The sequence below is a fragment of the Leptodactylus fuscus genome, chromosome 6, assembly GCF_031893055.1.
Source record: "Leptodactylus fuscus isolate aLepFus1 chromosome 6, aLepFus1.hap2, whole genome shotgun sequence".
Taxonomy (NCBI): Eukaryota; Metazoa; Chordata; class Amphibia; order Anura; family Leptodactylidae; genus Leptodactylus; species Leptodactylus fuscus.
In genome coordinates, this window is record NC_134270.1 from 162380083 (window position 1) to 162406664 (window position 26582).

The window sequence follows — 26582 nt, forward strand, 5'->3', positions numbered from 1 at the left end:
TTTCTGCTTTTAGCAACTAATATACATTTATTTGCATTTTTTTTTTAAAAAAAAAAACACTTTAAATCAAAATTGCATGAAGGTGCCTGTTCATATACAGTACCAAGTGGCATTCTGACAATGCTGCAGGTGTGTACTTTAAGAAAATTGCTCCGGCTACTGGAGGTGCAAAATTTCCAGAGACCATTGGCAGTGAAATGGTTAAACTAAAGCATTCCCCAAAACAGTCCGCTTTAAAAAAAACAAAAAAAAAAAAACTGGTGAGAGTTAAGCAGGGTCCACACTAGAGTCCGTGTCCGACAGCTAGTGTCCAATGCTAATGTCCACGCAAAATCTTGTAGGATTTAGCTCTCCGCTTGTAAAATCGGACATCTTTGTAAACAGACACTTAAGGACAGACACGGACAGCAAAGAACACTGCATGATGTCCCATTTAAAATAATGCAAAATGTAACGGACACAGCTAGTGTCCGATGCTAATGTCCACACAAGGTTTTGCGCGGACATTAGCATGGGACACTAACGCTAGTGTGAACGCCCCCTTATATACAATTATCGTCCTGGTGCAGGTTTCAGTTCTGCTGCAGATTATTGCACCTTATTTATTGAAAGGCTAAAATGTCTTAATAATTAGAGATGAGCGAACACTGTTTGGATCAGCGGATCCGAACAGCACGCTCCCATAGAAATGAATGGAAGCACCTGTGACGCCGGCCGGCCGGCCGCCGGTAAAGTCAGCGTCACAGGTGCTTCCATTCATTTCTATGGGTGCGTGCTGTTCGGATCGGCTGATCCAAACAGTGTTCGCTTATCTCTATTAATAATTCAGGTTCAGTTAGCGCCAGCTGGGAACCAGATTAAGACTGGTATACTGAATGTCAGTCTTAAAGGGATTCTATCATTAGAATCCCTTTTTTAATTAAGTACATGCCGGAATAGCCTTAAGAAAGACTATTGTAATCTTACCTTTCTTTTTCTGATCTGTGCTGCGGTTCCTGAGAAGTTTCTTATTTCTTCCATGTGTAAATGAGTTTATAAGGAGTTTATGAGTTTATAAATGAGGTCGTTCCCGTTTGCTCCGAAAACTCTCCAGCGACGCCTCTTCATCCAAAGGCGCCAACTGCGCATGTCCATCAACCATTTTCCTGTGACCTCTTATACAAGCACCCCGACGGATATGCACAGTTGGTGCTTTTGGATGAAGAGGCGGCCAGCAGAAGACAGAGGCATCGCTTGACAGTTTTCGGAGCAAAGGGGGCGCCCCCAATGCTGTCTGATAGCTCATTTACATATGGAAGAAATAAGAAATTTCTCAGGAATGGCGGCGCGGATCAGAGAAAGAAAGGTAAGAGAAGAATGGCCTTTCTTAAGGCTATTCCAACATGTTCTTAGTTAAAAAGAGATTCTAATGATAGAATTAATCAAATAATTAATAAATTCCCTCCTCCCATTTGAGCAAACATCAGCCAAATAGAAAGAAAATTAGCAAACAAATGTGTTTCAGGACATCAATATTCCTGGGATGCTAGAAGTGCTGTCATCAGATTGTTTAGTGTTTTTCCTAATAGTGGACACATGAACAGAGGTTTTTGTAGGTCTTCTGCACTCGGAATAGTTCAGGATTACCCGTTTAGCTGAATTTTCTCCATTTGTGACCACATCCTTTCCCAACCGTTGATTGAATGTCTTTTTTTTTTTTCAAGCATACTATTCAACTATGTATATAAGTGTCTAATCATAAATTGTGTACACAAATGTTTGATTTTGATTTGTCAGTAACCAGGCTTTGTGTGCCTTTATTTAAAGAGGACTTTTCATGTCCTTGGGCACGTGCGGTTTTATATACTGCTAGAAAGCCAACAGGGTGCTGAATTCAACGCACGGTCTGCTTTCCATTATGTGCCCCAGAGCAAGAGATATCGGTGCTGTTACCAATGTCTGCCCACTGTCAGGAGGGTGTTCCTGACAGTCTAGCTGGGCTGTGAGGAACACCCCTCCTGACAGTACACATCATTGCACAGCGAAGACACTAAGCTGTGAGGATCACTACCCCCCAGTCCTAATCTATGGAGGTGTGCAGACATAGAGGCATTCCTCACAGTTTAGCGGTAAGGAAATCCCCCTCTGACTATACAGAACTATGGACGAGTACTGTCAGAGGGGGCGCTCCGCACAGCCCAGCTAGACTATCGGGAATGCCCTTCTGACAGTGGGCAGACATCAGAGCCATTATAAAGGCAAGGATCTCTCCAGCCCGGGGCACATAACGGGAAAGCCAACAGTGTTCTGAATTTAGCTCACTGTCGGCTTTCTAGCGGTATATAAAACCTGGACATGAAAGGTCCTCTTTAATGAGCAAAGCATCTATGACATCCACACGTCAGTGTCATCTCCTTAATTGTAACCCCATTGGCCCCGTAGATTGGAGCACTCACATCTCCTGTCCTAGTAAATACTTCTATTCTTTCTGAAATAAGAATTCTCCTGTTTTGAGAGTTCTGTGGTGTGTTGTCCCTTATAGAAATGTGTTGATACATTGACAGCTGAATGTTACCAGTGGAAGGTAAGTCTCTACACGTTGTTACCAGTGGAAGGTAAGTCTCTACACATTGTTACCAGGAAGGTAAGTCTCTACACATTGTTACCAGTGGAAGGTAAGTCTCTACACATTGTTACCAGTGGAAGGTAAGTCTCTACACATTGTTACCAGTGGAAGGTAAGTCTCTACACGTTGTTACCAGTGGAAGGTAAGTCTCTACACGTTGTTACCAGTGGAAGGTAAGTCTCTACACATTGTTAGGGTGCATGTACACAATGTAACACGGCGCCGATTCTTGCACGCTAACTCATGTAAGGATCAGCGCTGCAAAACAGAATCCTATTGATTTCAATGTATTACGCGCGCTAAACAGAACCCATTGAAGTCAACAATGCGTTACATCGTGTGCATGCACCCTAATAGTGTTCCTCCACTGCACATTGAGCCTCACCATAGCCGAGCGCTTTACTTCGACACTCCCATTGAAGTCAATCCCCAACAGATCACAAACCAATGACCCGTCCTCAGATCCACGTCACCTGTCCATAAGTCTAAGGCTAGAAAACCCCTTTAAATTTCTGCTACTCTTCTATTCATCCGAGTAGGGAATCCATGTGCTTGCCGCCAATATAACCCATGTAGGAAGATGGAACCGTTTTTGTTCTTGATTCACCAAAATTTGCAAGAATTTCCCTGCTGCAGTTTGTTTAGGAAGCACAACAAGTTACATCCTACTCTGCCCAATGGCGGTCACATTGCTGGAACCCCCATCAGTCATAAGAAGTGGGGGTTGCACCTTAATTTGGTATAGGGCAGCAGGTTGGACACTATGTGGCTTATTTTAATGGTGACCTCTGGAGAGCGCCGGGTGCTTACTGCCCTTGTGGCCCCCGGCCGATCTCCGCACATCGCTAACACTCCGCATTCACACCTCTATTCCTTTGACTACAAGAACAGACCACAACATTTGCAGAATTTTGGCATTTATTGAAAGTTTTTTTTTTGTTGTTTCTGTTAACAAGAGATAAAAGTACCACATCCTATCAATCAGACCCCAGCCCCGGAGGGGGAAGCCGCAAGGTATCGCTCAGCAATAGCACGCAGCCCCGCCGGGAGAATGTACATTATATGACATTTCAATAAATGGTTCTGTGACTGTTGTAGTTAGAACGAATACAGAGAGGCTGCAGAAAAGACAAAAAATATATAATAATAATAATAATAATAATAATAATGGAAAGAACATAATACAAAGGAAAGAAAACCAGAACTGTACAAATATCCCAACCCCGCAAAGTAACATGAGAAACATTGTCAGACATGATACAAAGTCCATTTGGCTTCAAGTGCGGCGCCCTCTAGGTACACGATTCTGCCACTTCACAAGTGGAATGTGCAGGTACACCCCCCGCCCCCCTACAATCTCTAATTTCGGCCACTTTGCACCCACCTGCAGATGCGAAACATATTGCAAATACAGTCATTGGCTGGTTCAGTTCATCCCCAGAGGACAGGAAGCCCTTGGCTGCCTATTGCTACCATGAATATTAGCTTAGTCATTACCGCCACATTGTAGCGGCTGCAAACACAAAACGAGACAGCCAAACGCATCCGATTAAGACATAAGAGAAAACCTCCCCCGACCCCGCAAAATAATAATGTTATAAAATCATCGCTAAGAACAGCTCTTACATTCTCCAGTGTCAGTCTACAAAGATTTGGATGAAATTGGTCACAGCGAACGCAAATTTTTCACATTTTTCTTTTTTGCCGTTTTCACTTCCAATACCACCCTTTGACACTAGGTGGCGCTGGTGTACAGTAAATCAAATCGCCCTGGAAATACTTGGTCTCCATTAAAAAAGGAGGAACGTTCTCGGTCGTCTGCTGGGACAGACATACAGAAATACTAAGGCCCCGTTCCCACGGAGTAACGCGGCGCTCGCTTTGACGCGCGGCACTCCAAAACAGACTTCAATGGGTTCCGTCTTACGCGCGCTACACATTGAAATCAATGGGAGGCTTTTTAACCCATTGATTTCAATGTGTTACGCGCGTTAAACGGAACTCAATGGGATTCTGTTATGAAGCGCTGACTCTGACACGCGTTTACGTGTCAGAGTGAGCGCCGCGTTACACCGTGGGAATGGGGCCTAACACATGGCAGATTCTACGTGTGCAAAGAGTATTTGTTCTAAATGATTTGTAAAAGTTACTCCGGCCCCGACGTCGCGGCCAGATGCTGCAACATTTACCCAAAAAAGTCAGCAGAATTTTATTAAAACTACTTGATTGTTAAATTCTCGCCCGTCCTGAGCGATAGTTCCGCTCTTTCCCCCCACACCCTATTCATGCATCGTCCTATGGAGAAGGAAGGAAATACTGAATGGAGAGAACAATCCGATTCCCCAAATTTTTTTTTTATTTTTTTTTAGATTTTAAAAAAGTTTTGTTCATAAAAATAGAATATACAGTATTTACTTTATAAATAGATTACAGAGAATCTCCCGCACTACAGATACTTATCACGTCCTCTTCTACCCCAGCCAACAAATCTGGTCTGCTCGCAACATGCAAAATAAAAACCGCCACCACCCTGACCCTATATACACTCCACCCGCTGCTCTATAGGAGCCTCTACATTAGGGGGAGCTCTAACAGTAACCTTTAGATATATAAGGGATCTATTCTTTAAAGGGCAAACCTGTGGGGGTTTGTTTTATTTTTTGGGGGGGGTACAAACTATTTAAAGGGCCGCCAATCTACAGCACTAAGGGGCTCCAGTGAATCTTCTTAAAGGAGCGGGCTGCTTGCTAGTGTGTTTTTTGGCCGCGCTAAGGATGGCGTATAGTTTAGCCCAAATTTGCACCTTCAGGCTAAAGCCTAAATCTTAAATTTGGAATTCCGTATACGCATGCTTTGTAAATGAGGCCGTTCCTTTTACCAAAATTAGAATCCTTCCCCTTTAAACAGACAGAAAACCGTACAGGGCATACAATGGGGGTTTTTTTTCATCTTCAACATATCAAGCATCTGACTAAGTCTTCTTTTTACAATAGTCAAGTCAAAGAAAATCCCGTCCAGCCCCCTATAAAAGTGTAAGAAAACAGTCCTTACAATAGTCTAGAAAAGATGTCAATATGACACGGCTATTCGGATACAAAGTACAAAAGAAGTATTTACACTCTGCTGATACAGGAGAAGAAAATCTGCAGCATTTTCTCAAAATGACTCGCCCACCCCAGCAGGTATTTGGTACGGTATGTAACCCATGTGTAGTAGAAAAGACGACGTGAATGGTTATATACAGAGGCGTTGCGGAGGGCAGGACGTTCATCACACCCTTCTCCACTAGAGGGGGCAGCTGGTGCAGGGCTCAGGAGGGATCGCTTGGATATGGCGTCCGCGGTTGCTGCAGGGGATATAGGATTGTAGTAGATCTGCTCCACTACTGGACAGCGGTATACAGGGCTTATCTACATAATATACTGAGTAACTCTGCTTTATAAGCACCTGGCCGAGGTGTAACTTGAAGCTCCAGGGCCCCAGTGCAAAATCTATAATGGAGCCCCCCTGTGGTGTCTTAATGTTATAGAGAAGCCCCCTCACGGCCCCATATAATTGGTACCTTTGCTTCCCCTATAGCCATACCCCAGTACTTGGTTAGAATAGGTCACCTTCTCAGCTCACATATAAAGCTGCAAACAGTGTATTACCAAGAGACAACCCTATAACAGTACACCCAAATCCCACTTAATAATTTAGGGATCACCACATCCCCTGCAATGCAATGCACCAAATGCATCACTCCTAACGCACCACGAGATGGACACTGAACCAGCATCAACATGTAGTCTAACAGGAGCTTTAGAATGCAGCTTTAGATGTGATTGGAGAATCGGAACTGTGAATGCAGATCTGGCTGTGACTAGAGGACAAGAATTTATATAATGAAGGGAAGGATTTGCAGAGTTACTCAGCATTATATGTGGATTTAGCCTGTAACATGATTCAGACTACATAATGTAAGAGAACGCTGCACTGTAGTAGACTTGGAGCGCCCCCCAGAGGTCAGATTAATACAATTACAGTATCGTATAATGTAATGTATAATATAATATATTTTCCCCTCCAGTAACCGTGGCTGAGCAGAACACACAATACAAGGCTCCATTCTGCCACAACCATATGACAGCGCGCACAATCCTCCCCGGGGTCCTGTCACTCTACGGGAAAAAAAATAAAAAATCAGCTTTGGCTATACAATACAGGGCAAGGAAGAGCAAATGTAACCTGCAAACTAAGGCAACGCAAAATCACTAGAAATCCTATGAAACAAGAAGTCAGAAGGCCACCAAGGTATGAATAAATAACACATAGTCCTACCAGTCCTATTCCTCTATATACAGACATGGCTTCATAGTCAGACAAGAGCAACACATAGCAATACATGAGCGCCCGCTGGATAGGATACGGTGCCACATAGCAGCTGTGCAGGATATAGATGGAAGCGGGAAAGTCACAGGGCCAGCGCCAAACTGCAGCTCCTAATACTGGATCGGACACCAGTCTGCAGCCGTTGCAAAACTACAAGTCCCAGCAGACTCAGACTATGCTGGGGTAATAGTTTTAGAAGAGCTGAAAAGCCATATAGATTCCTGGTTACTTCTATGGGGACATTGTGAACAAGGCATAGGTGACTCTGGGAGATAATGGTCAGCCTCTGGGACACTGCTTACCCGCACGTGTAAGGGTGCACGATCACGTAGAGGTGGTTGCATGTGCCCAAACCTCGCCAGTATATGCCGCCAATTATGATTATACAATACCGCCATGTGATCATAAGCTGCAGCATGCTGGACGGGTTTTCATCACATACAACTACTGCTACCCCCTAGACGGTACAGAAATCCCCAGTCGTACCTACAGTAGGGATTCCCCGCCTGTGACTCTAGTGGATGTGGAAATACAACCACCTGCAAGCCATGGCAATGCTGGGAGTTGTAGTGTTACCTCTCCACGAGGGCCACAGGGTGAAGGTCTATACTGTACAGTAAGCAGAGCCAATGTGACTGCAATACATGATATAGATATAAAGACACTAAAAAAGGAATAGTATCACTCATCTTCTCGTGTGAAGTCCCACAATTGGAGCTTGATGAGTTTTTTGTTCTCCTCCGGCCCCAGGCACACAAGCAAATAGGCAAATACCATCTGGAAAATCTGGAGCATAGGAGAACGGGAGTCCTTGCATCATAGTAGTCTATAGAGACGAGAGTCCCTGCACCTCTACACTATATACAGTACTGGAAGCAGGGACTCGTAGCCTCATGAATAACTATGATGCACTGGGAAATCTAGCCATTGTACAGACCAAATTTTCCAGCCTGTATTGACGCGTGTGCAGGAGACCATAAAGGTAACATACTAATGATAGCAGACATCCAGCTCGCCATAGACTCTGATTGCCTCCTATATCTGCATTGCTACTAAATAGAGCTCTCCTAGTATTACAGATTTACCTTTCAGCGTCAACCATGAACGGCGACCACTCCAGTGCCTATAAGGGTCGTCCGCAGAGGAAGAGCCCAAGAGGAAAAACTCCACACAAGGAGACGGCCTGGATGAAATATCCAAGTGAGAACCTGTCCGCTTGTACATGTAGTCCAGTCTGCAGGCAACATGTTATAGAGAAGGAAGCTTAGGAGTCCAGTGGGCGGTCCTACTCAGTGGCTGACAGCTATCTCTCTGTAGGATCGCCCACTGGACTCCTAAATCCAGAAAGAGCTGAGATTTACCTGAATAAATAACAGGTTATACCGAATCTCCTACACTCTTATATCAATCCGCTCTATAACATGCTGCCTGCAGACTGTACTGTATGTGCCACATGTGCCTTTACGTTCCATAGATATAGGCCAGGGGCAGGGAACCTTTGGCTCTCCAGCTGCTGTGAAACTACAACTCCCTACATGCTCCATTCACTTCCATGGGAGTTCCAAGAACAGCAGAGCAAGTATGCATGCTGGGAGTTGTAGTTTTGCAACAGCTGGAGAGCCAAGGTTCCCTTTACGTTCCATAGATATAGGCCATAAGTGACATTTTCTAAAAAGCATAAACATCTTAATTTGGGGTTGTGCAATCTGATGTACATGAAGTGTAATCTCTGTATAAGGAAACTTTCTGCAACTTACTAATAGACAACCCTCCATATATTTGTAATGCATGCTGATGGAGTAACAAACCCTCAGCTCTGAGATGTACCAGGACAAGACAAGAACGTCACTGATAGCAAGCAGAGATCTTAAAGTGTGAGCAACTGCAGACATGTATTAGAAAGTTGCAGATATTTTTGTTATCGGTGATCGTGGGGGTCCGACACCCGGGACCCGGGGTAATCAGTAGTCTGAAGACCGGGAGAGCTCACAGGACATCACATTCATCGCTATCGCTAACATGGTACAGCAGCAATTCAGTCCCATTCAAGTGAAGGGGCTGAGTTGCAATACCAAGCGTAACCCCTATGATATGTGCAGGGCTTAGCAAAATAAACCCCAGCTTGATCTGTGGTGTCTGACCCCCACCGATCATATACTGACGGCCTATTCTATGGATAGGTCATCAATATACAAGTCCTGGAAAATCCCTTGATGATGTATAGTCATCTCCCGCACCACAATGTTACCCCTATGACACAATGTCCAGGCGCATTAACATTCATTCTAAATAAGGCAAACATATTGCATAGTCCCATACACCGTGCCGCCTTCTCCAGCTGCTGTGTCACCCCGCTGTCCGTGAAGACCAGCGCAACTGTCCGGCCGCCATCTTGACCAACCATAAATCTAATAGAATATTTTGGTTTGTTGCTCCATTTGAACAAGTGCTATAAATGAATCCCCCAAAGCCGTGACTACTTATTGTAAACCACGACCCACCAGAAAGGTAACTGTAATCCTAGAAATTTACTTGCTGTCATAAGCGCCCCGAATTCAAGTGCACCCCAATCTCAACACAGGCTACAAAATCATCTTTGCGATTTTCATAGGCTGCCTATTTAACGCTGGCCCCTCCCTGTGTGTAGGCAATGGGTGCACCCAAGCCAGAATGCTTTATCCGTGGCATCATCCAGGTGGCTCAGAAGCGGGGAAGGCACATTTCATACAGCACTTTTTTTTTTTGTTTTTTTTTGTTTCTTCTATTTACAGGGTTTTCTGTAGAAGAATAGACATTTACAGCACCAAATTAAGGGGGGAGGGGATGTGGAGGGGTCTCGGAGACCCTCCAGTCTAAGTCTCTGGTTTATCCACTCAGTCGCGTCCCAAAACAAATGTCCGTCTGGTGTCACTTGATCAACTGATGGCGGTGTCTCCGTCTGCATCTTTCTCAAACTCATCCTGCATCTCGTCTGAGTTCCCTGAGTCGCTGCTGGCCACGGAACTGGTGGACGGAGAGTTCCTGCAAGAAACAGGTAGAAGATACTGTAAGAAACTGAAGAACGGGCGAAATGCAAAGATCTTGGTAACTTTCCTTCAAGCATTGATAAATCCTTGCCGATCAGCTGTTCAGGTCCGTGCCGTGACCTCTTTATTACTTACCAAGCACAAAGCTGCACAGCAGCTGTGCTTAGTATTGCAGATCTGCCCGTTCCCTTGAATGGGACTGAGCTACAACCAAAAAAAACAAACATACTCACCTGTTCCTGGTGTTTCCCACTACGGTCTGGTCCTGCTGCTCCCGGGGACTTGTTTTGGCAGAAATTCTCGCCGCGTGTCACCACTGATGCCAATCTGCAGCCTAAGTAAAGGTACCGGGATGTGTCCCCTTTCCTTAAGTTGTGGTGATGTGCGGGGTGGGAGACACCAGATATAGGAGAGTGTGTTTGTTTTTTTTCCCCACCACCACCTTCCCAAGCCTCCCTGGCAAAAACAGGTTATCCTGGACAATCCCTTTAACTGAAAAGATGCTGGATATCCCTTTAAGGCTTCTCACAGTATATTGTATAAGCCATCTATACTCTCAGCCTAATTCCAGTTTCTAAGGTCATGTTGTCACTTAGGTGGAGGATTCTGTAAGTGACAATCAGTTGTTCTGTCAATACTGACATCATCACACAATCTCTATTCTATATTCAGCAGTGTTTGCTTTGGCAGGGCCCGCACCTCATCTATCTGTAATATCCACCCAATGTGTGGGTGCAATCACGGAGGACGCCCCAACATATGTAGAGGAGCAGGTAGGTCACCCCCTCCCCGAGCCCACATACATAGCATTACCCACCTGCCAGCCGATCCTTTTATAAGCCTTCGACACGTTTCCATCTGCACGTCCAGACCCCTTTTCATGCTGCACATTTCCATGTACTCGTGGAGGTGCCGGTTCATGTCGCTCTTTGCATTTGCCAATTCCAGCTACAGAGGATGAAATCATGACAAATTATTCTCTTCGGGGAAAATTGTGACAATTGTGCAAATTATGTGCTCCCCTCTGGAGCATTGACCTTCTTGAACAGTCAAGGCAAACATGTTAGAGCCTTGATCTAGCTCCCCATACGCAGTAATAGTTTGACCTGGGTTATACAGAAAACACTGTGTGCATCAGAGGGGACTGAGTGGTCAGCATTTTAGAGGGGAGCATATTACTTACTGACAGCTTTACTGTGAAGTTATGAGCTTCCCTTAGGAGCACTGACTTCTCTGCTCCTCTGATGCACACAGTGCTTCCAGTATGAACCAATGCTACAATATCATTGCAGATCTAAAGGAATCGGATTGAGGTTGTAACAGACTTGGTTAACACATCAGAGGAGCGAAGAGGAGGGCAGTGCTGCAGAGGGGAGCACATAACTTCACAATAACAGTCAGTAACATTACACCACAACAATCCTTCTTTAACCCAATTCTAGAAGTATTTGGAGTGTTCGGTTCTGGTGATCTTGTATCTTTTATGAGCAACGGGGCCTTTTAGGCTCTGCTGGGGTCAAATTTATAGGACTATACATAACATTTCATGCCTTTTTAAGGAAAGCTACATTTTAATGCAAAATTGCATGAAATTCCCCCTAAGTGTGAGGCTCTGGGTACAATGTACAGTAAATCTAACGCTATAGAGGTGGAATCCAAAAAATGCAAGTCACGTTTCCTGCCTGAAACCACCGGGATTGAGGCGGTTTTAAGCTGCAATTACCCTGCACAGCCTGTAGGTGGCGCTGCGTACTATGTACTGACTCACCCTCTGCACAGACAGAAACGGCAGCCATATTATTTCTAATTAACGTCATCATTAAATACAGATAATAAATTAGTAAATTACTGTCAGCCGTCTGGACATTCTGAACCTTGTAATATCACAGACAAAACTGGATTAACTTTATAGATTTAAGATGAAAAAAAACATGAAAAACTACTGCATTACAACTGGTTTGTCTTCCTCTTCTCTCCTCATGGCTGCAGTCAGGTGAATGTTGCGCTTGCTCTGGGGTTACTGTGGTAAAGTTAATAATATAACTCTGTATCGACCTTCTGTCATGTGACCTCTACTCAAAGAGAAGGAGGTCACATGACAAAGTCCAGCAGAGTTTCCCCACTGATGTCTACTTGGTAACCCCAGAGCAAGCACAATATTGTCCATGACTACAGCAGTGCTGAGGCAGAGGAGGAGAACAAAAGTATGTGAACATTAAAGGTTAGTCCATCACAGCCAATATCCCCCATTCTGATGGCACGGCCGCACCCATCACTCCTTACCTCAATCTGGTCAATGGTTTCCTGGTACTCTTTGTCTCTCGTCTTCAGAAACGTCTCTGTCTCCTGGATCAAATCGCCCAGGGTCTCCTCCTATAAGAGAGGGGTTCAAAGTCAGAAAAAGCCCAAAATAAAACGGTAACAGATTCTGCCAGTTTACGCTCGGCAATACTGACCTCCCCCTGCACCTCGATGGAGGGGTTACAGTTGGTGAAATCTTCCCATAATAACAGCGTATCCTCATTCTCTTCCCAGGTCAGACTGTCGCAATCATCGTCAAAGTCGTACGTCTCCCGCCTGTGCGATATTGAAAGAGATCGGTCATGGGCTGCAAGGTAAGAGACTAAAAGCTGCCTATTCTCAATCTGGCCACTTGGTGGCGCTATGACATGACACTTTTACAACAATGGACTGCAATGCATCCGCAGGGAACTGTATCAAAAAAAAAAAAAAAAAAATCCAAAAGCATTGACTTGATATCTTCCAAAGCAAATTCTTTGAGCGGATCCTACAATGTATCCTATGTGGGATGTAACACAAAGGAGCTGGAATGTGATGACACCACCCAGCAAATATTCACCCAGATCTATGGCGCTAAACTTACAGTAAAGCCGTATCATCACATTCCATCGCCATGCATGTTAACCCATATATCTGCATATACCTCGCCACGCTTGTCCAGGAGTTATGTTCTGTATTGTAGCTCAGCCCTATTAAAATGAATGGGACTGAGCTCCAATACCTAATACACCCTTCAACACATTCTGTTTTACTAATCCTGGACAATCCCTTTAAATACGGAGTCTACCTATCAGGCCTTATCTGCCTTGTACACTGGAGGAAGCCACTACCCTGTGACATCACTGAAGCCAGCGATATTTCGGTGATGTCACCAGATCCCAGGCGATCAGTGCTGCAGTATATGGATCCTAACCATAAGGTCATTGTAATTGGCCGCATCAGCTATACGCTATATACCGTCCTCACACACAGACACCGGCTGAACGCTTGTGGTTTGCATTCGGCAGACTAAATTTGAATCGAACCATGATGCATAAAATATGGCAAAAATAAACCCCGCAGACAGATGGGGGCAGGCGGTATTTTAAGATGTCTCGCAGCTTGCACAGCATTCTTCCTCTAAGCCCCCCTCCCCCTGCTCCGGACCCGGGAGAAGCTGCAGACTTGGCCGCAGCTCGAGGACGTCCGCCAGTTATATCCTTTTCCCAGGAAAACAATCTCAGTCTGGAATTGTGTTAATCTTAGGAAGCCGGGCCGTGTAATATGGGGAATGCGCTAGAGAATAAGATGGCTCATGGCGCTCAGTCCCACGAAGTAGATTGCTATCTGGGGATGAGGATTTATTCCAAGGGAAAATGTGGTTCCTTTTTACAGATTTGCTCCATTGAGGTGTACTGTACACTATATTTAAAGGGATTGCTTGCAATGACATATCATGTCTGACTGTTAGGACCATCACCGATCCTCAAACTATGGTCTTCTATTATGGTTGGCCTTATTCACATGGCCGTGTCTGTACGATGGTGGTTTTTGTAACCAAAAAGATGGCTGTATACTTCAGCAGCAGCTATTCCCCCCCATAAACATGCACACTCGGTTGTCCATCAGTTACACGGCACTTACAATTGGTTGAACATTCTCTTCATCTCATCGGTTATATTGAGAGAACTGACTTCATCATCAGAAAACCGCCCGGCGTCCCCTTCCTGCTCCGAGATGCTCATCTCATCTTCCGACGTCATCTTGCGCTCCTTCTTTTTAGACACTGTTCCCACCTTAACAGTCAAGAAATCGGCAGCTCACAGTTAGATACAAGTGACCTTGAAGCAGAAGCCCCCCCACCATGAATCTATGGGTACAAAGTGTGGCAAGATAATGCAAGATCAAGCTGCAGGAGTGTGCCAAGGCATTCACCCACTGAGCACATTCAATGGCAGCCGCCAGCCTAGGCCAAGCATGCAGTGAAGAGCGGGATGCATGGTAAAGAGCAAGCCCTGCCTGACTCCCACCCCATAGAAAGACCATAGGAAGAAAGACACCGACACAAGGATACAAGGAGAAGATGGAAAGAGTCACCAACACCAAGACACAGAGACCAAAGGAGAATTGTATCAGCCCTATTACACTGCAAAGAAGGCTCAGGAGCCAAGAAGACGTCACCACTAAGACCCTGGCCTATCCTCCACCATTACACCTCACACTGACTGGTGTCATGTTAAGAATATGAGCGACTGCATGAGAAGATCAAGGAGAGAGAAGGAGAGACAAGGCTGGGTCACCTGAAACATCTTGGATACGTCTTCGGAATTGCGCTGCTGTGCTACATCACACAGCTTGGCAGTGATATCAATCCGCCGGCAGATATCCATGTCCACCTTCATAGCTTTTTCCTGGATCTTTGAGTCGAGATCAGTCATCGGCTGCGGGGGGATATTTGGACATTACCTTCTCCAATAATAACGCCCCTCATCATTTACACAACATCCTTCAATAACCAGATATCTTACCAGAAAATAAGAAGTCATTCATCATTTGACATTGCCCTACTCCAGTCACCACCGGAGCTGTATTCACAATTCTGCTGGATTCAGATTCCCAAATTACAGGGCATTGGTGTAAAGGGGGTGTAGCACAAAGGATAAGAATGGGGGTCCCAAGTCCTCCCTCATTGAATAAGGTTAACCATTGCTTCTATTCTAAGGGGGAGGCGGATGGGATTCTGGGGGGAACAAGTTAATTCATGCAAGCCCTTTAAGTGATAGTAAATGTAAGTTTGATTACAAAGTGCATAGGAACCACTGGTGAATGCAGCTCTGGAGGTGACTGGAGTATAAGAAGAACTAATAGGTAAAGCAAATATCTACAGAAAGTCAGTTCTTATGGCGTTTTATACTATAAACCATTGCTATAGGGCGGCACAGTCAGATACATAACAGGGCGTCCTCACTAGTATATTATAAGCTTCTGCCCTATATAATAAGGGATCACGGACTGTATATACAGCAATCTCTTCCATCTGGTGATACAACAGGTTTTTCGTTGCTTGGCTGATTGTTATAACAGGTAAAGTGACCATAACCACAGTCAATCCGACCGCCGCCAACCTGAATAGCCCGCGCTCGGCTCCTGTGAGTGCGCGCTCACCGCCCTTTGTCCTTACAAGGTGATCTGTCAGCAAGAACAATTATGTAAAGAAGTTTCTATGTGTAAGACTGAATCCACCCGACTCCACCGACATGAAAGCAGCTATGTGATTCAGGGTGGCGAGGTACAGACAAGCGGACCCCCGTCCCTCCAAGACTTATGTAGAAGATGACTGCCCCCTTAAAGTGCTGGTTTATATCTACATATAGGTTGTGGAACTCTGCAACTCTGGTGTCTTATACTGCATTCACATCCAGAGCTGCGTTATACTCCATACACAGAGCGACATTCGGGTTGGTTGGGGTCTGAGGGGTCTTTGGTCCACAGCTATTCCTCCAGACTCTCATACATATGCACACTTGGTTTGGCCCAAAAACCTGGCGGTGACTTATCGTTCCTGAGTACAATGGATGGGGCTTGCTGAAATTCAACAAGCCCATTCCTCATCTGCTGGGCGCAATCATTGGCTCAGTATAATGTGAATCGCCAGCTTTACGACATTGTCGGCGCCCTGTTGACTGATCTCAAGTAGATGATCTGTGAATGCAGCTTTGGATGGGATTAGAGTACAAGAGAAGATATAAATAGAGACTAGTTAAACAAGTAATCTGTAGGTTTACCCTGCATTAGATGTATATATAAGGTGACAGGTTAATAAGAGGGTTACAGCGCGTTCCAGAGTAAGACAACATCCTGCAAGGGCTACACCCTGACCAGACCAAGTGTCTAAGCTACAGTCCTCAATGACTATCCGTACATAGGACAAACAACATGAGGAACGGTCAGGGGTTTGGAGACAAAGAGACCTTGTGTATCATCTATTAACTCTTTCGGTCCTTATAGGAAACATGCGCGAGCCCTGACACCAATAGGGGCATGATGAAGTCCTGGACTATTTCCTATGATAAGCTTGTAGTGCAGATAAGGCAGCAGACAGACATTGGGAGAACGACTTTTCCTGCTGGTTAACCAGACTCCGATTACAGGCCGGCAGGGACCGGCGTATTGTTCATGGTTTTGTTTCTCTTGGCGAGGAATCCTAATATGGCTTCAGTTTTCATCTAGCGCTAGACACATTGGAATGAGAAACCATTAACTACATCATGGCCAGAAAGCGTCCCAGCACACCGCGGGAACAATAATGAATGCCATAGGGATCGCTGATCCCAACATTTCTGAGGCAGCCAATACTTAGACCCGATAGGTTCTGCACATGTTGCTTATAGCAAGGGTCAGTAACCTCCAATACTCCCGCTGTGAGACTACAACTCCCAGCATGGTCCATTCACTATTATGAGAGTCCAGCAAAGTAAAGTGTGCATGCTGGGAAGTGTAGTATCAAAAGAGCCGGAACCCCGAGCCCAGAGATTGAATGATATGCAACGATGGGTACCCTGTTTAATATCACCTGAACATTGAACTCATTGCATAAAAGGGGTTAATCTAAGAAGGGCATATGCCCTCACAGAGTAGTGGTAGCCACTTACTATGCTCTGTTACTATGGCCAAACACCTTCAATAAATGTCGGACAGATACTGGTTAAGCCAACAGCTATTCCTCGCTGCTCAGCATAAACATGCATGCTTGTCACGGCCAAGTGTGCATAGAGAGGAGAGGAAACCACTGTCAGCAGATTTCTCTCCCACGAGAACAAAGGACCAAGCATGTCTGAATGCCACATACCCAATCCGTCTTTCCCCCAACATCTGAGGGGTTGGTATACATCATACCTATAAGCTACTTGTCCAGTCCGGCTAAAAATTGGCAAGCTCTGGTAACTTTGCTCTTATGTGTATGACCATCCTTACATTACACTCAAGGGTTCCAAAATGAAAAGACATGTAACTTTCTAATAGACTTTCCTTACAAAGGTCATGTTAAGCAGAAGCCTCTCACAGATGAGGGTTTGTTACATTGTATCCAGTCTCTTCTGTGAGTTAAACAGACTGGACTCTAGACTGATACATTGTAACAAACATCTTGTACCGCCTGATCTGTGTTTGTCTTTCAAAATATTTGGATACAAATGTAGCAAACCCTCAGCTAAGGCCCGATTCACATCTGCATTCGGATTTCCGTTCGGGACCCCCTTACGAATTAAAAATCAGCTGCCAGGGAAACCTGCGGACCCCATAGACTATAATGGGGTCCATGTGGTTTTCGCACGAAACATGTGGAGAGAAAAGTCATGCAAGCAGCGCTTTTCTCTCCGCATGTTTCGTGCAGAAACCACCAGGACCTGATTATAGTCTATGGGGTCCGCGGTTTTCCTTTAGGTAACCGCTTTTTAATGCATATAGGTTTCCATTCAGGGGGAAGGGGGTCCCCAATTGGACTTCCCGACCGGAAACCCGAACCAGGCCTAAAATGTCACAGCAGGTTTCCCGGCTCTGCATGCACACAGGCCAGTTTCCATTCACTGCCAAGGAGCAGAGATCTTGATAATGGTATAGAACAGTTGCTGAGCTCTTTGTGATGATATTTCGGCCTTCCTTAGGGAGATGTGATACTAGTACCAATTCATTGTAGGGCTGCCCGCTCACCGCAGACCTGGCCGCCTGTCTACTTGTCAGCTGGACGTGCAAAGACCATGCATGTAGCATCGGTTAGTCACACACAGCACACAGTGTTACTTCTCCGGGTCCTCCACAACAGACCCCAACCCAAAATGCAACCAGCCTGTCACCCAGAATCTATAGACACAGCCCATTCACGTGCCGGCTGATGGAGAAGCAAGGTGAGTGGTCCCTAAAAATTCTACAAGGGGAGGGGGGGATTCCAGTACAGCCGTACAGATCAGTGCACAGTATCTCACACAGAGGAAGCGGTGAGGGTTAAACATTCCGCTGTGACCGGGTAGTGCCAGGAGCTCATGGATGGGACTTACATCACTCATCAGACCCTTGAAGACCACCAGCTCAGACTTCAGCCTCTCGATCTTCTCATTGAGTTCATCGTGGACATTGTACGCTTCTTGCGCCTCCTGAGAAGACAGAGAAGAGACGTTAACCCATGTTCACCTCTCTGCTGGGAGAAGATCTCGGCAGACCCCAAATCCTACCTCCTGAAGGGTCTCCACCATGGATTCCAGATTTGACCTCTTGGCCAGCTCTTCCTCCCATCTGCAAACAAGACAAGAAAAAACGCCGTCAGCAAAGAAACTAGAAAAATAATGTCATAATTGTAATTGTAAGTACTGTACAGTATTGGAGGAATAAGGTATCGATTGCTGCGGCCTCCACACGACTTACTAAGCACAGCGCTGCACCCTGTATAGTGGCTCTGCCTGGTATTGCAGCTCATCCATTGCATGCTACAAGTTGGGTACACCAGACACAAATGCAATGCAACTTACTATCGCCTTGCAGGATGGATTCCTAGTGGCATTCCAAAAGAGGTGAATGCAGCTCTGGATGTGACTAGAGTATAAGACATCATGTAATGCACCTTACATGACAACCAGCAGCTGTCACTGGATACTTAGAGACCTGGACAACTGCTCCCAGCTGGCGATGGCCTTGTTACCCCTTTACTACCATCTGTCCCCTGAATAAACACATCACAGAATGACCTCGACCTGACTGAAGTCTCTGCTCACTTATGTCTTAGGGTCAGGGGTCTTGCTTTAAGAACATATAAACAGTAAAGGGTTAATTCGGAGACAAAGGAGTGTCCACCCAAGGAATGGGCGGAAGAAATCAGTTCCTGACAACCAAACTGTTAGACATGACTCAGCTCAAAGTTAGATGTGCCCGGTCAGGAGAGAAGAGGAAGTGCAAGAAATTCCAATTAGTAATCTATTTTAGGTAGTGTACCCCTTTAAGAATAAAGTAAAGGGGTTATATTACATTGATAAAACAGTTTTTTCTAGTATTGCTCTGTATCTAGTATTCACTTTAAGGAGTCAAGATGCAATACCGAACGTGACCATTGACAAGTATGGCGCTGTTTGTAGAAAAAATATAAAAAGCACTGATGCGGATCCAAAGAAGGATGTGCCCCTTTATCATTCAATGCATTTCTGCCCCTGATAAGCAACTTAAAGGGAGTGTCACCAGATATTGCAGAGATTCCATTGCAGAGATATTGCCATTTTTGTCAGTATGCAAATTAGCTCATTCGAACAATAAGGATGTCGCCATTGCTCTAATTTGCATATTGACGGAAATGGCAATATTTTGCTATGGAGGCTCCAATTCACGGGAAAAACACAGGTTTGATCCAGGCGACCCTAACCTATCTATGTGCAGGGCTGGGATGATATGCTGCGGTGTCGTGACATGTTCCTTCTAATTTTCCCATGCATGTCAATATGTGCTGAAAACCAGGTGAAATCCCTTTGTGTGAACACAACCTTATATACAGCACAGTCAATCACAATTTTTTTCCTTGCTACATCGACCAATAGGGCAGATCTCAAACTGCAAACACTCAACATTCACATCAATACGTCTTGGAGCTGCAGGCAGGAGGAGGTCACCTACACAGCGCTCAGGCCATTGATCCGGTGATGCATTTATACCCAGATGGCGGTATAGATTTACACAGTACAAGACAGCAAGAGAAAGATCACACGTGAATTTACAAATAGCCTGCTGTGGGGGATGAACGTGTCAGTCTTTACTGTAGTTCTATCATTCTTCTCATGATTGGGAACCAGTGTAAGTGCAAGGACCCAGAAGAAAGTGCCTATAGATATGTGATGCTGCCTCTATGGCTGGGTCTATGGGAGGGGGCTCGTAGGAGGAGGATGAGGATGATAATACACATGTCCATTTTCCGCTCCGCTCTTGCATATATTCTGGTCCAGATTCTGTTTCAGAGAAGAGACTAAATTTAGAAAAGTCTTTCAGTGACACGAAATAAGATGAAGAGATCTCCTGCCTCAGCCCTTGGACGCCTTCCAATACCCCGGGAGGGCAGCAGTGTGTGTCTCCATATTGCGGCATCTGAAATATCTCTCTATTTTCGCTGCATTCCAGGCACTTTATGAGCAAATGATTTTAGCAGTGGAGATTGGTGCGATGATCACCGGGGGAAGAGGGATGAGCACATCGGATGGACTCCGCATCATTCCTGCAAGATAACACACTCCTCCGACACACAAGGGCAGAGAAAGGAGGAGGAAGAAATAGCCGGGGACCTGCTGGCTCCGAGAACTGCTCAAGACACCAGACATAGGAAGTGGGGGGAGTGAGCTGTTAATGTTATGTACCATTTACTTCCAGGTTCCAGTACGGCTTTCTTTATACCTGTGCTTAAAGATTTAGGACTACCATAGACTCCAATAGACAATGCAGTAATGCTGGAGCCCTAGTGGAGCATAGCTGCAGTTCAAAGTATGGGGGAAGGATAAAGCATCAGCCAATAATGAGACAGGAGATCAAGGAGGCCAGTGATATCACATCCTTTGGTCATGCTGCAGCTCAGTCCCTTTCGAATGAATGGGACTGCGCTGCAATATCAAGAGTAGCCACTATACATTATATGGCGCTGTGCTTGGCATATAGTATCACTGATACTAATGATCTACCAATAGGAGAGGTTACTAGTATCTGATCGGTGGGGATCAGACCGATCAGCTCATTCGGTTGCTGGGTTGGAAGTGAATGGGAGAAAAGCTGCAGGTCCTTTGTGCCATCGCTATAGTGTATGGCTCTGTACACCGTATACAACTTCTGGCTCCGTACCCTATAGCGGTGATGCCTGGGCCTGCAGCTCTGCTCCCATTCACTTGAATGTTTCTGGCCAAATACCTTATATACAAATCTGTTGAGGGATCCAGGTGTTGGACCCCCACCGATCAGATTCTGAGAGCTTATCTTATGGATTGGTCATCGGTAGCCATTGTGCCTAGATCTTGAACAATCCCTTTAAGAGGCCACAGCACTCAATATCAGTCTCAAACAACCCCTTTAAGATGACTTGCCCTATAGATCCAGCCAAAAAAAAAGCAGGTTGAAAAGCCCACAAGTGGACAACATACTCAATATGGCCGCCTCCGGTATACCAAGGAGACAGGTGTAATAACCTGGACACAAGGCTGATATTACAATATCATCGTATTGCAGTCTCCTGACACCACAGTCTGCCGAGCCCTGCAGGGAGTGACACAGACGCACAATATGTCAGATTCTTCATTCCCCTTTGAAAAATGACAGGCAGATTTACTGACAGTCAATAAAGGATGATAAGCGGCTCAGGCATCTGTACGGTGTAACATTCCTATGTGCTCATGACTAACCCCCAGCAAGATGCACCTTGTTCACACATTACACAGTGTGCTGGAATGTATCAGATGAACCCGGGGATGGTGAACACTTCCCAAATACAACAATGCAGCAGCCTGGATACTGAGCGAAACAGAGGCGACAAGGCCGGGGACGTCATGATTCACACAGATATACTGCTGCTGTGGTAACCAACAACAAACCAAAGGCTATACTCACTGACATCTATTATGTAGGTGACAACTAATCTTATATACAGCAGAGTCCCTATATATATATATATTACTTATCCTGTACTGATCCTGAGTTACATCCTGTATTATACTCCAGAGCTGCGCTCACTATTCTGCTGGTGCAGTCACTGTTTACATACATTACATTACTTATCCTGTACTGATCCTGAGTTATATCCTGTATTATACTCCAGAGCTGCACTCACTATTCTGCTGGTACAGTCACTGTGTACATACATTACATTACTTATCCTGTACTGATCCTGAGTTACATCCTGTATTATACTCCAGAGCTGCGCTCACTATTCTGCTGGTACAGTCACTGTGTACATACATTACATTACTTATCCTGTACTGATCCTGAGTTACATCCTGTATTATACTCCAGAGCTGCACTCACTATTCTGCTGGTACAGTCAGTGTACATACATTACATTACTTATCCTGTACTGATCCTGAGTTACATCCTGTATTATACTCCAGAGCTGCACTCACTATTCTGCTGGTACAGTCACTGTGTACATACATTACATTACTTATCCTGTACTGATCCTGAGTTACATCCTGTATTATACTCCAGAGCTGCACTCACTATTCTGCTGGTACAGTCACTGTGTACATACATTACATTACTTATCCTGTACTGATCCTGAGTTACATCCTGTATTATACTCCAGAGCTGCACTCACTATTCTGCTGGTACAGTCAGTGTACATACATTACATTACTTATCCTGTACAGATCCTGAGTTACATCCTGTATTATACTCCAGAGCTGCACTCACTATTCTGCTGGTACAGTCACTGTGTACATACATTACATTACTTATCCTGTACTGATCCTGAGTTACATTTTGTATTATACTCCAGAGCTGCGCTCACTATTCTGCTGGTACAGTCACTGTGTACATACATTACATTACTTATCCTGTACTGACCCTGAGTTACATCCTGTATTATACTCCAGAGCTGCACTCACTATTCTGCTGGTACAGTCACTGTGTATATACATTACATTACTTATCCTGTATTATACTCCAGAGCTGCGCTCACTATTCTGCTGGTACAGTCACTATGTACATACATTACATTACTTATCCTGTACTGATCCTGAGTTACATCCTGTATTATACTCCAGAGCTGCGCTCACTATTCTGCTGGTACAGTCACTATGTACATACATTACTTATCCTCTAGAGCTGCACTATTCTTCAACTTCAGAGCTGAAATCCTCTGTCAGGACTAGCAGCCTAGTAGATTCCTTACCAGGAGGTATTCAGTAATACCTGTATATGGGGGTTGTTTTGCCCCTATAGGGACATGTAAGGCCTTATGTCAGCACTGGTGATAATGACAACATACGGTCCCCATCGCTATAAGCGTCCGCCATCCCTGGCTCAGGAGTCTTGTAATTACAGGCCGTCTGAGTACTGAGCGACCAGATGCTGAATTTTAATCCAAGCTGCATTTCCTGGATGGAGTCCAGAGGAAGCATTAAACTGATAAAAGAGTGCCTTCCCTCCCTCCTTCTCGCCCACCGTAAATCACTGCTCAGCAAGTGCACCTGGCCCGACAATGGCGGACTGGGAATATGACCTACCTGTGCAATCATTGAATAGGAGGCTAGTGTGGCACGGGAGATTAACCCTTCACCACCCTTCTACACGGCCTGGTCAGTGCAGGAAGAAGGAATCTGCTGCAACCTGCAGTTCTATAGCAGGACCCCACCTGAAATAATGCATATTATGGGGTGGGGGCACGAAATTCTGCATTTCCACAGTTAGGCAAATATATGATATGGAGCTCTGGTGGACAACATGGCTTCCTAGAAGCAGACACTGTATGTCACAGACAGTATGTGAGGCATCTAGAGTCTATATAAGGGCCGAGCCCTGGAGGCTGCGCACATTCCTGCCCCGGGATATTTACCAGAAGGCAACCATTGTAACTTCACCTTATATACAACCTAAGCCGAATTCTCATCAGGGACCGTACAGAATGCAAACACCCCTGACCATGGACGCACTGGCTACCTCATGTGTATGGGGGTGTCCTGACCCAGGAAGAAAAAAGAAAAGGATTGGGCATGTTGAGTTTTACATGTCTTATCCACTATACGGTGCACGGAGCTCTGCTTGGTATTACAGCACAGTCCCGTGCACTTGAATGGGACTGAGCTGCAAACAGGTCATGTGATCGATGTACGTGATTGATGGACCCCCACAGACCCCAGAAAATACCTTCAAATGTGTTATAGATACGTCCGTATATACCACGTATGTACATCCATATATACCACATCTGTGCGTCCGTGTATACCGCGTCTGTACATCTGTGTATACCACTTTGCTCCAATAACACTTTTCTATACAAATTTACTCTCCACTTCGGTCTCATTCACACTATAAAGCGCCGGGATAATGGAGACAAATGATGTAATCCATTAAAGACGACGGAATGAAAAGGGTTTTACTCACTACTTCAAAGTTTGTCTGTGCCGAGCACTGAGGAGATTTACTGGGATTTGTAGCTGACAAGGTGTCGGTCGCACCCAATGTAACACACCCCGGTGATGTGAGAACATGACGCCGAGCGCCAGAGGATTCCCGATGAGTCCTGGCTCCGCATCACACCATGATAACAATTATCACCTCATGCTTTCCAATGGCGGTTTCCTCCGGGCACAGATATCGTATACCCCCCCCAATACTAGGTGAACGGTGACGTGACCTGACACTCAGTATTACAATTCCTGTAACATGACGTCTGCTACAATGTCAATAGTTTTTGGTTGATGGGGATAAGACCATACCAAAAGGGTGTAACTATAGCCTCAGATATGGAAACTGGCGTCACTACCCCGATGCTACAAATCCCAGAATACGACGCCATGCAAAACGGAGATGCATAACCTCTAAAGGCGGAGGACACAAGTTACAGAAATGCACCAAAACCAAGAGGAATGGGGAATATAAAGGAAGATAGATGGATAGATAGATAGATAGATAGATAGATAGATAGATAATACATAGATAGATAGATTTAATAGTCCCACCATGGAGAATATAAAGGAAGCTTTTCTACTCTTATATTATAGAAAAAATTAAAAATCTGCAACCATCAAAATGCAACTTTTCTGCAAAGTGTGGCCCAATGTCTTACACCCGTGTTCACGGTTCCCCCATACATGTGAGTGCATAGAGGGATTTGTGAAAATAGACAAAAATGTTACAATGCTAAAATGGACAGTCACAATAGCGGTCATGTGAATACCCCCAATCACTTACACTGCGGTATTAGGTTCGCTTACATAAATAAAAATAATAATGGCAGTCGTGCTGACATCACTCCCGGTCATGTGAATAGAGCCTTAGGCTGAGGCCACATGTTACAGAAACATGGCTGTGTTCTACAGGACCAGCAAAGTAAATGACGCTTTATCTAATCTTATCGGGAAAAAAAGGTTTTAAAAAAATGTGCGCGTATATAAAAACCAGAGCGTGCTATGGTAATGGTAAAGGAAAACAAAGTGTTTTTACAAAAATGTACCCCAGTTTGGATTATAGGACGATTCATCACTAGAGAAACCCCTGTGACCTGTGCGCAGATTCTGGGCTCCTGGGTGCCATGTCACGTGTGTATGTGCACCCCCTGCAGAAACCACTTCCTCCCAGTACGTTCTCCTGATCGATGTCGAGTCTCTACAACCAGTCATTTCCTCCCAGCTCATGCCAAACCCTAAAGAACACTTCATACTAATACTAACACGACTGTAACATCTGCAGGAGGGAAAAGGCGACCGCACCAACCTGCTAAACCCCCAGCACATCCGATACGTCACGTTAATGCCATCAGCCGCCTCCACCAAAGGGTTAACCTGTCATATACATTGCATTACTCCATGGGGCCTCCTGACTACCCTGACCAGATGTTTGGGGGGGGTAAGGGTTGGGTTGTTGGATTCCTCTCCCAGTATACATGCACTGCTCAGGCTACATTCACATTTGCGTTGGAGTTTGTCGCACTGTGCGTCCAAAATCCCCGGACGAAAAAAAAATCCTGCACGTTTGACTTTTTCGTCTGGCTGTTACCCGATGGATCCCATTATATTTAATTGGGTCCGTCAGGCTCCAAATGCAAACGCTGTTGTATTGGTCCATCTATCAGCTGAGGGTTTGTTACAATGGATCTGATAAGTTAATTGCAATCTAGATTGTAAACCCCAATGGTACCAGGGACTGATGCGAGTACAGCGCTATGGAATAGGGCAGCACTATATAAATAATAATAATGGTGATGCCACACGGGGGGTGCCCAATATTCTATGGTGACAATGAAACATAACGCAGAGTCTGTCGGTTGCAGGAAAAGATCTAGAAACGTTCTGGAGTTTCTGCCACATGTTCCATGAGGTGGATCTACAAATATGCAGCCGGAGGGTTTCTATATATGGGAACACATGACATCAGCGTCTCCGGTTTACATTGAGGGCCTCTCCATATAGTCCTGGACACTGACCAGCTCCTCTGTGTGCGGTTTACAGGGCGCTGCCTGGTAACGGAGCCTGTATTCATCCCTATATAACCATGCAGGCAGATACCTATACAATGTCATATACCATATGGGGAGGGGGCGGATGTGCAGGAGGATACTCAATCCAGGGTCTATGATG

The 26582-nt window shown here is 45.2% G+C and overlaps 1 protein-coding gene and 1 long non-coding RNA gene across 3 annotated transcripts in view; both read right to left on the bottom strand.

Annotated features, from left to right (window-relative positions):
* Nucleotides 1-3505: 3505 nt before the first annotated feature.
* LOC142209794 (uncharacterized) lies at nt 3506-5372 on the bottom strand. The gene is made up of 2 exons (XR_012716964.1): nt 4693-5372; nt 3506-4448 (listed from the first exon to the last, which is right to left on the bottom strand). It is a non-coding gene; the product is annotated as an uncharacterized LOC142209794 (long non-coding RNA).
* Nucleotides 5373-9100: 3728 nt separating this feature from the next.
* Nucleotides 9101-26582, bottom strand: part of IFFO2 (intermediate filament family orphan 2) — a 40557-nt gene continuing 23075 nt past the window's right edge. The window contains exons 2-9 of one of the 2 annotated variants that reach the window (XM_075277847.1): nt 18510-18570; nt 18336-18431; nt 14583-14723; nt 13927-14078; nt 12459-12579; nt 12286-12375; nt 10820-10950; nt 9101-9997 (exon numbers count right to left, since the gene is read on the bottom strand). In XM_075277847.1, the coding sequence (XP_075133948.1) occupies nt 9892-9997; nt 10820-10950; nt 12286-12375; nt 12459-12579; nt 13927-14078; nt 14583-14723; nt 18336-18431; nt 18510-18570 (898 nt within the window). In that variant the 3' untranslated portion in view covers nt 9101-9891. The remainder of the gene's footprint in view (nt 9998-10819; nt 10951-12285; nt 12376-12458; nt 12580-13926; nt 14079-14582; nt 14724-18335; nt 18432-18509; nt 18571-26582) is intronic. The other variant, XM_075277848.1, reaches the window with a different exon arrangement.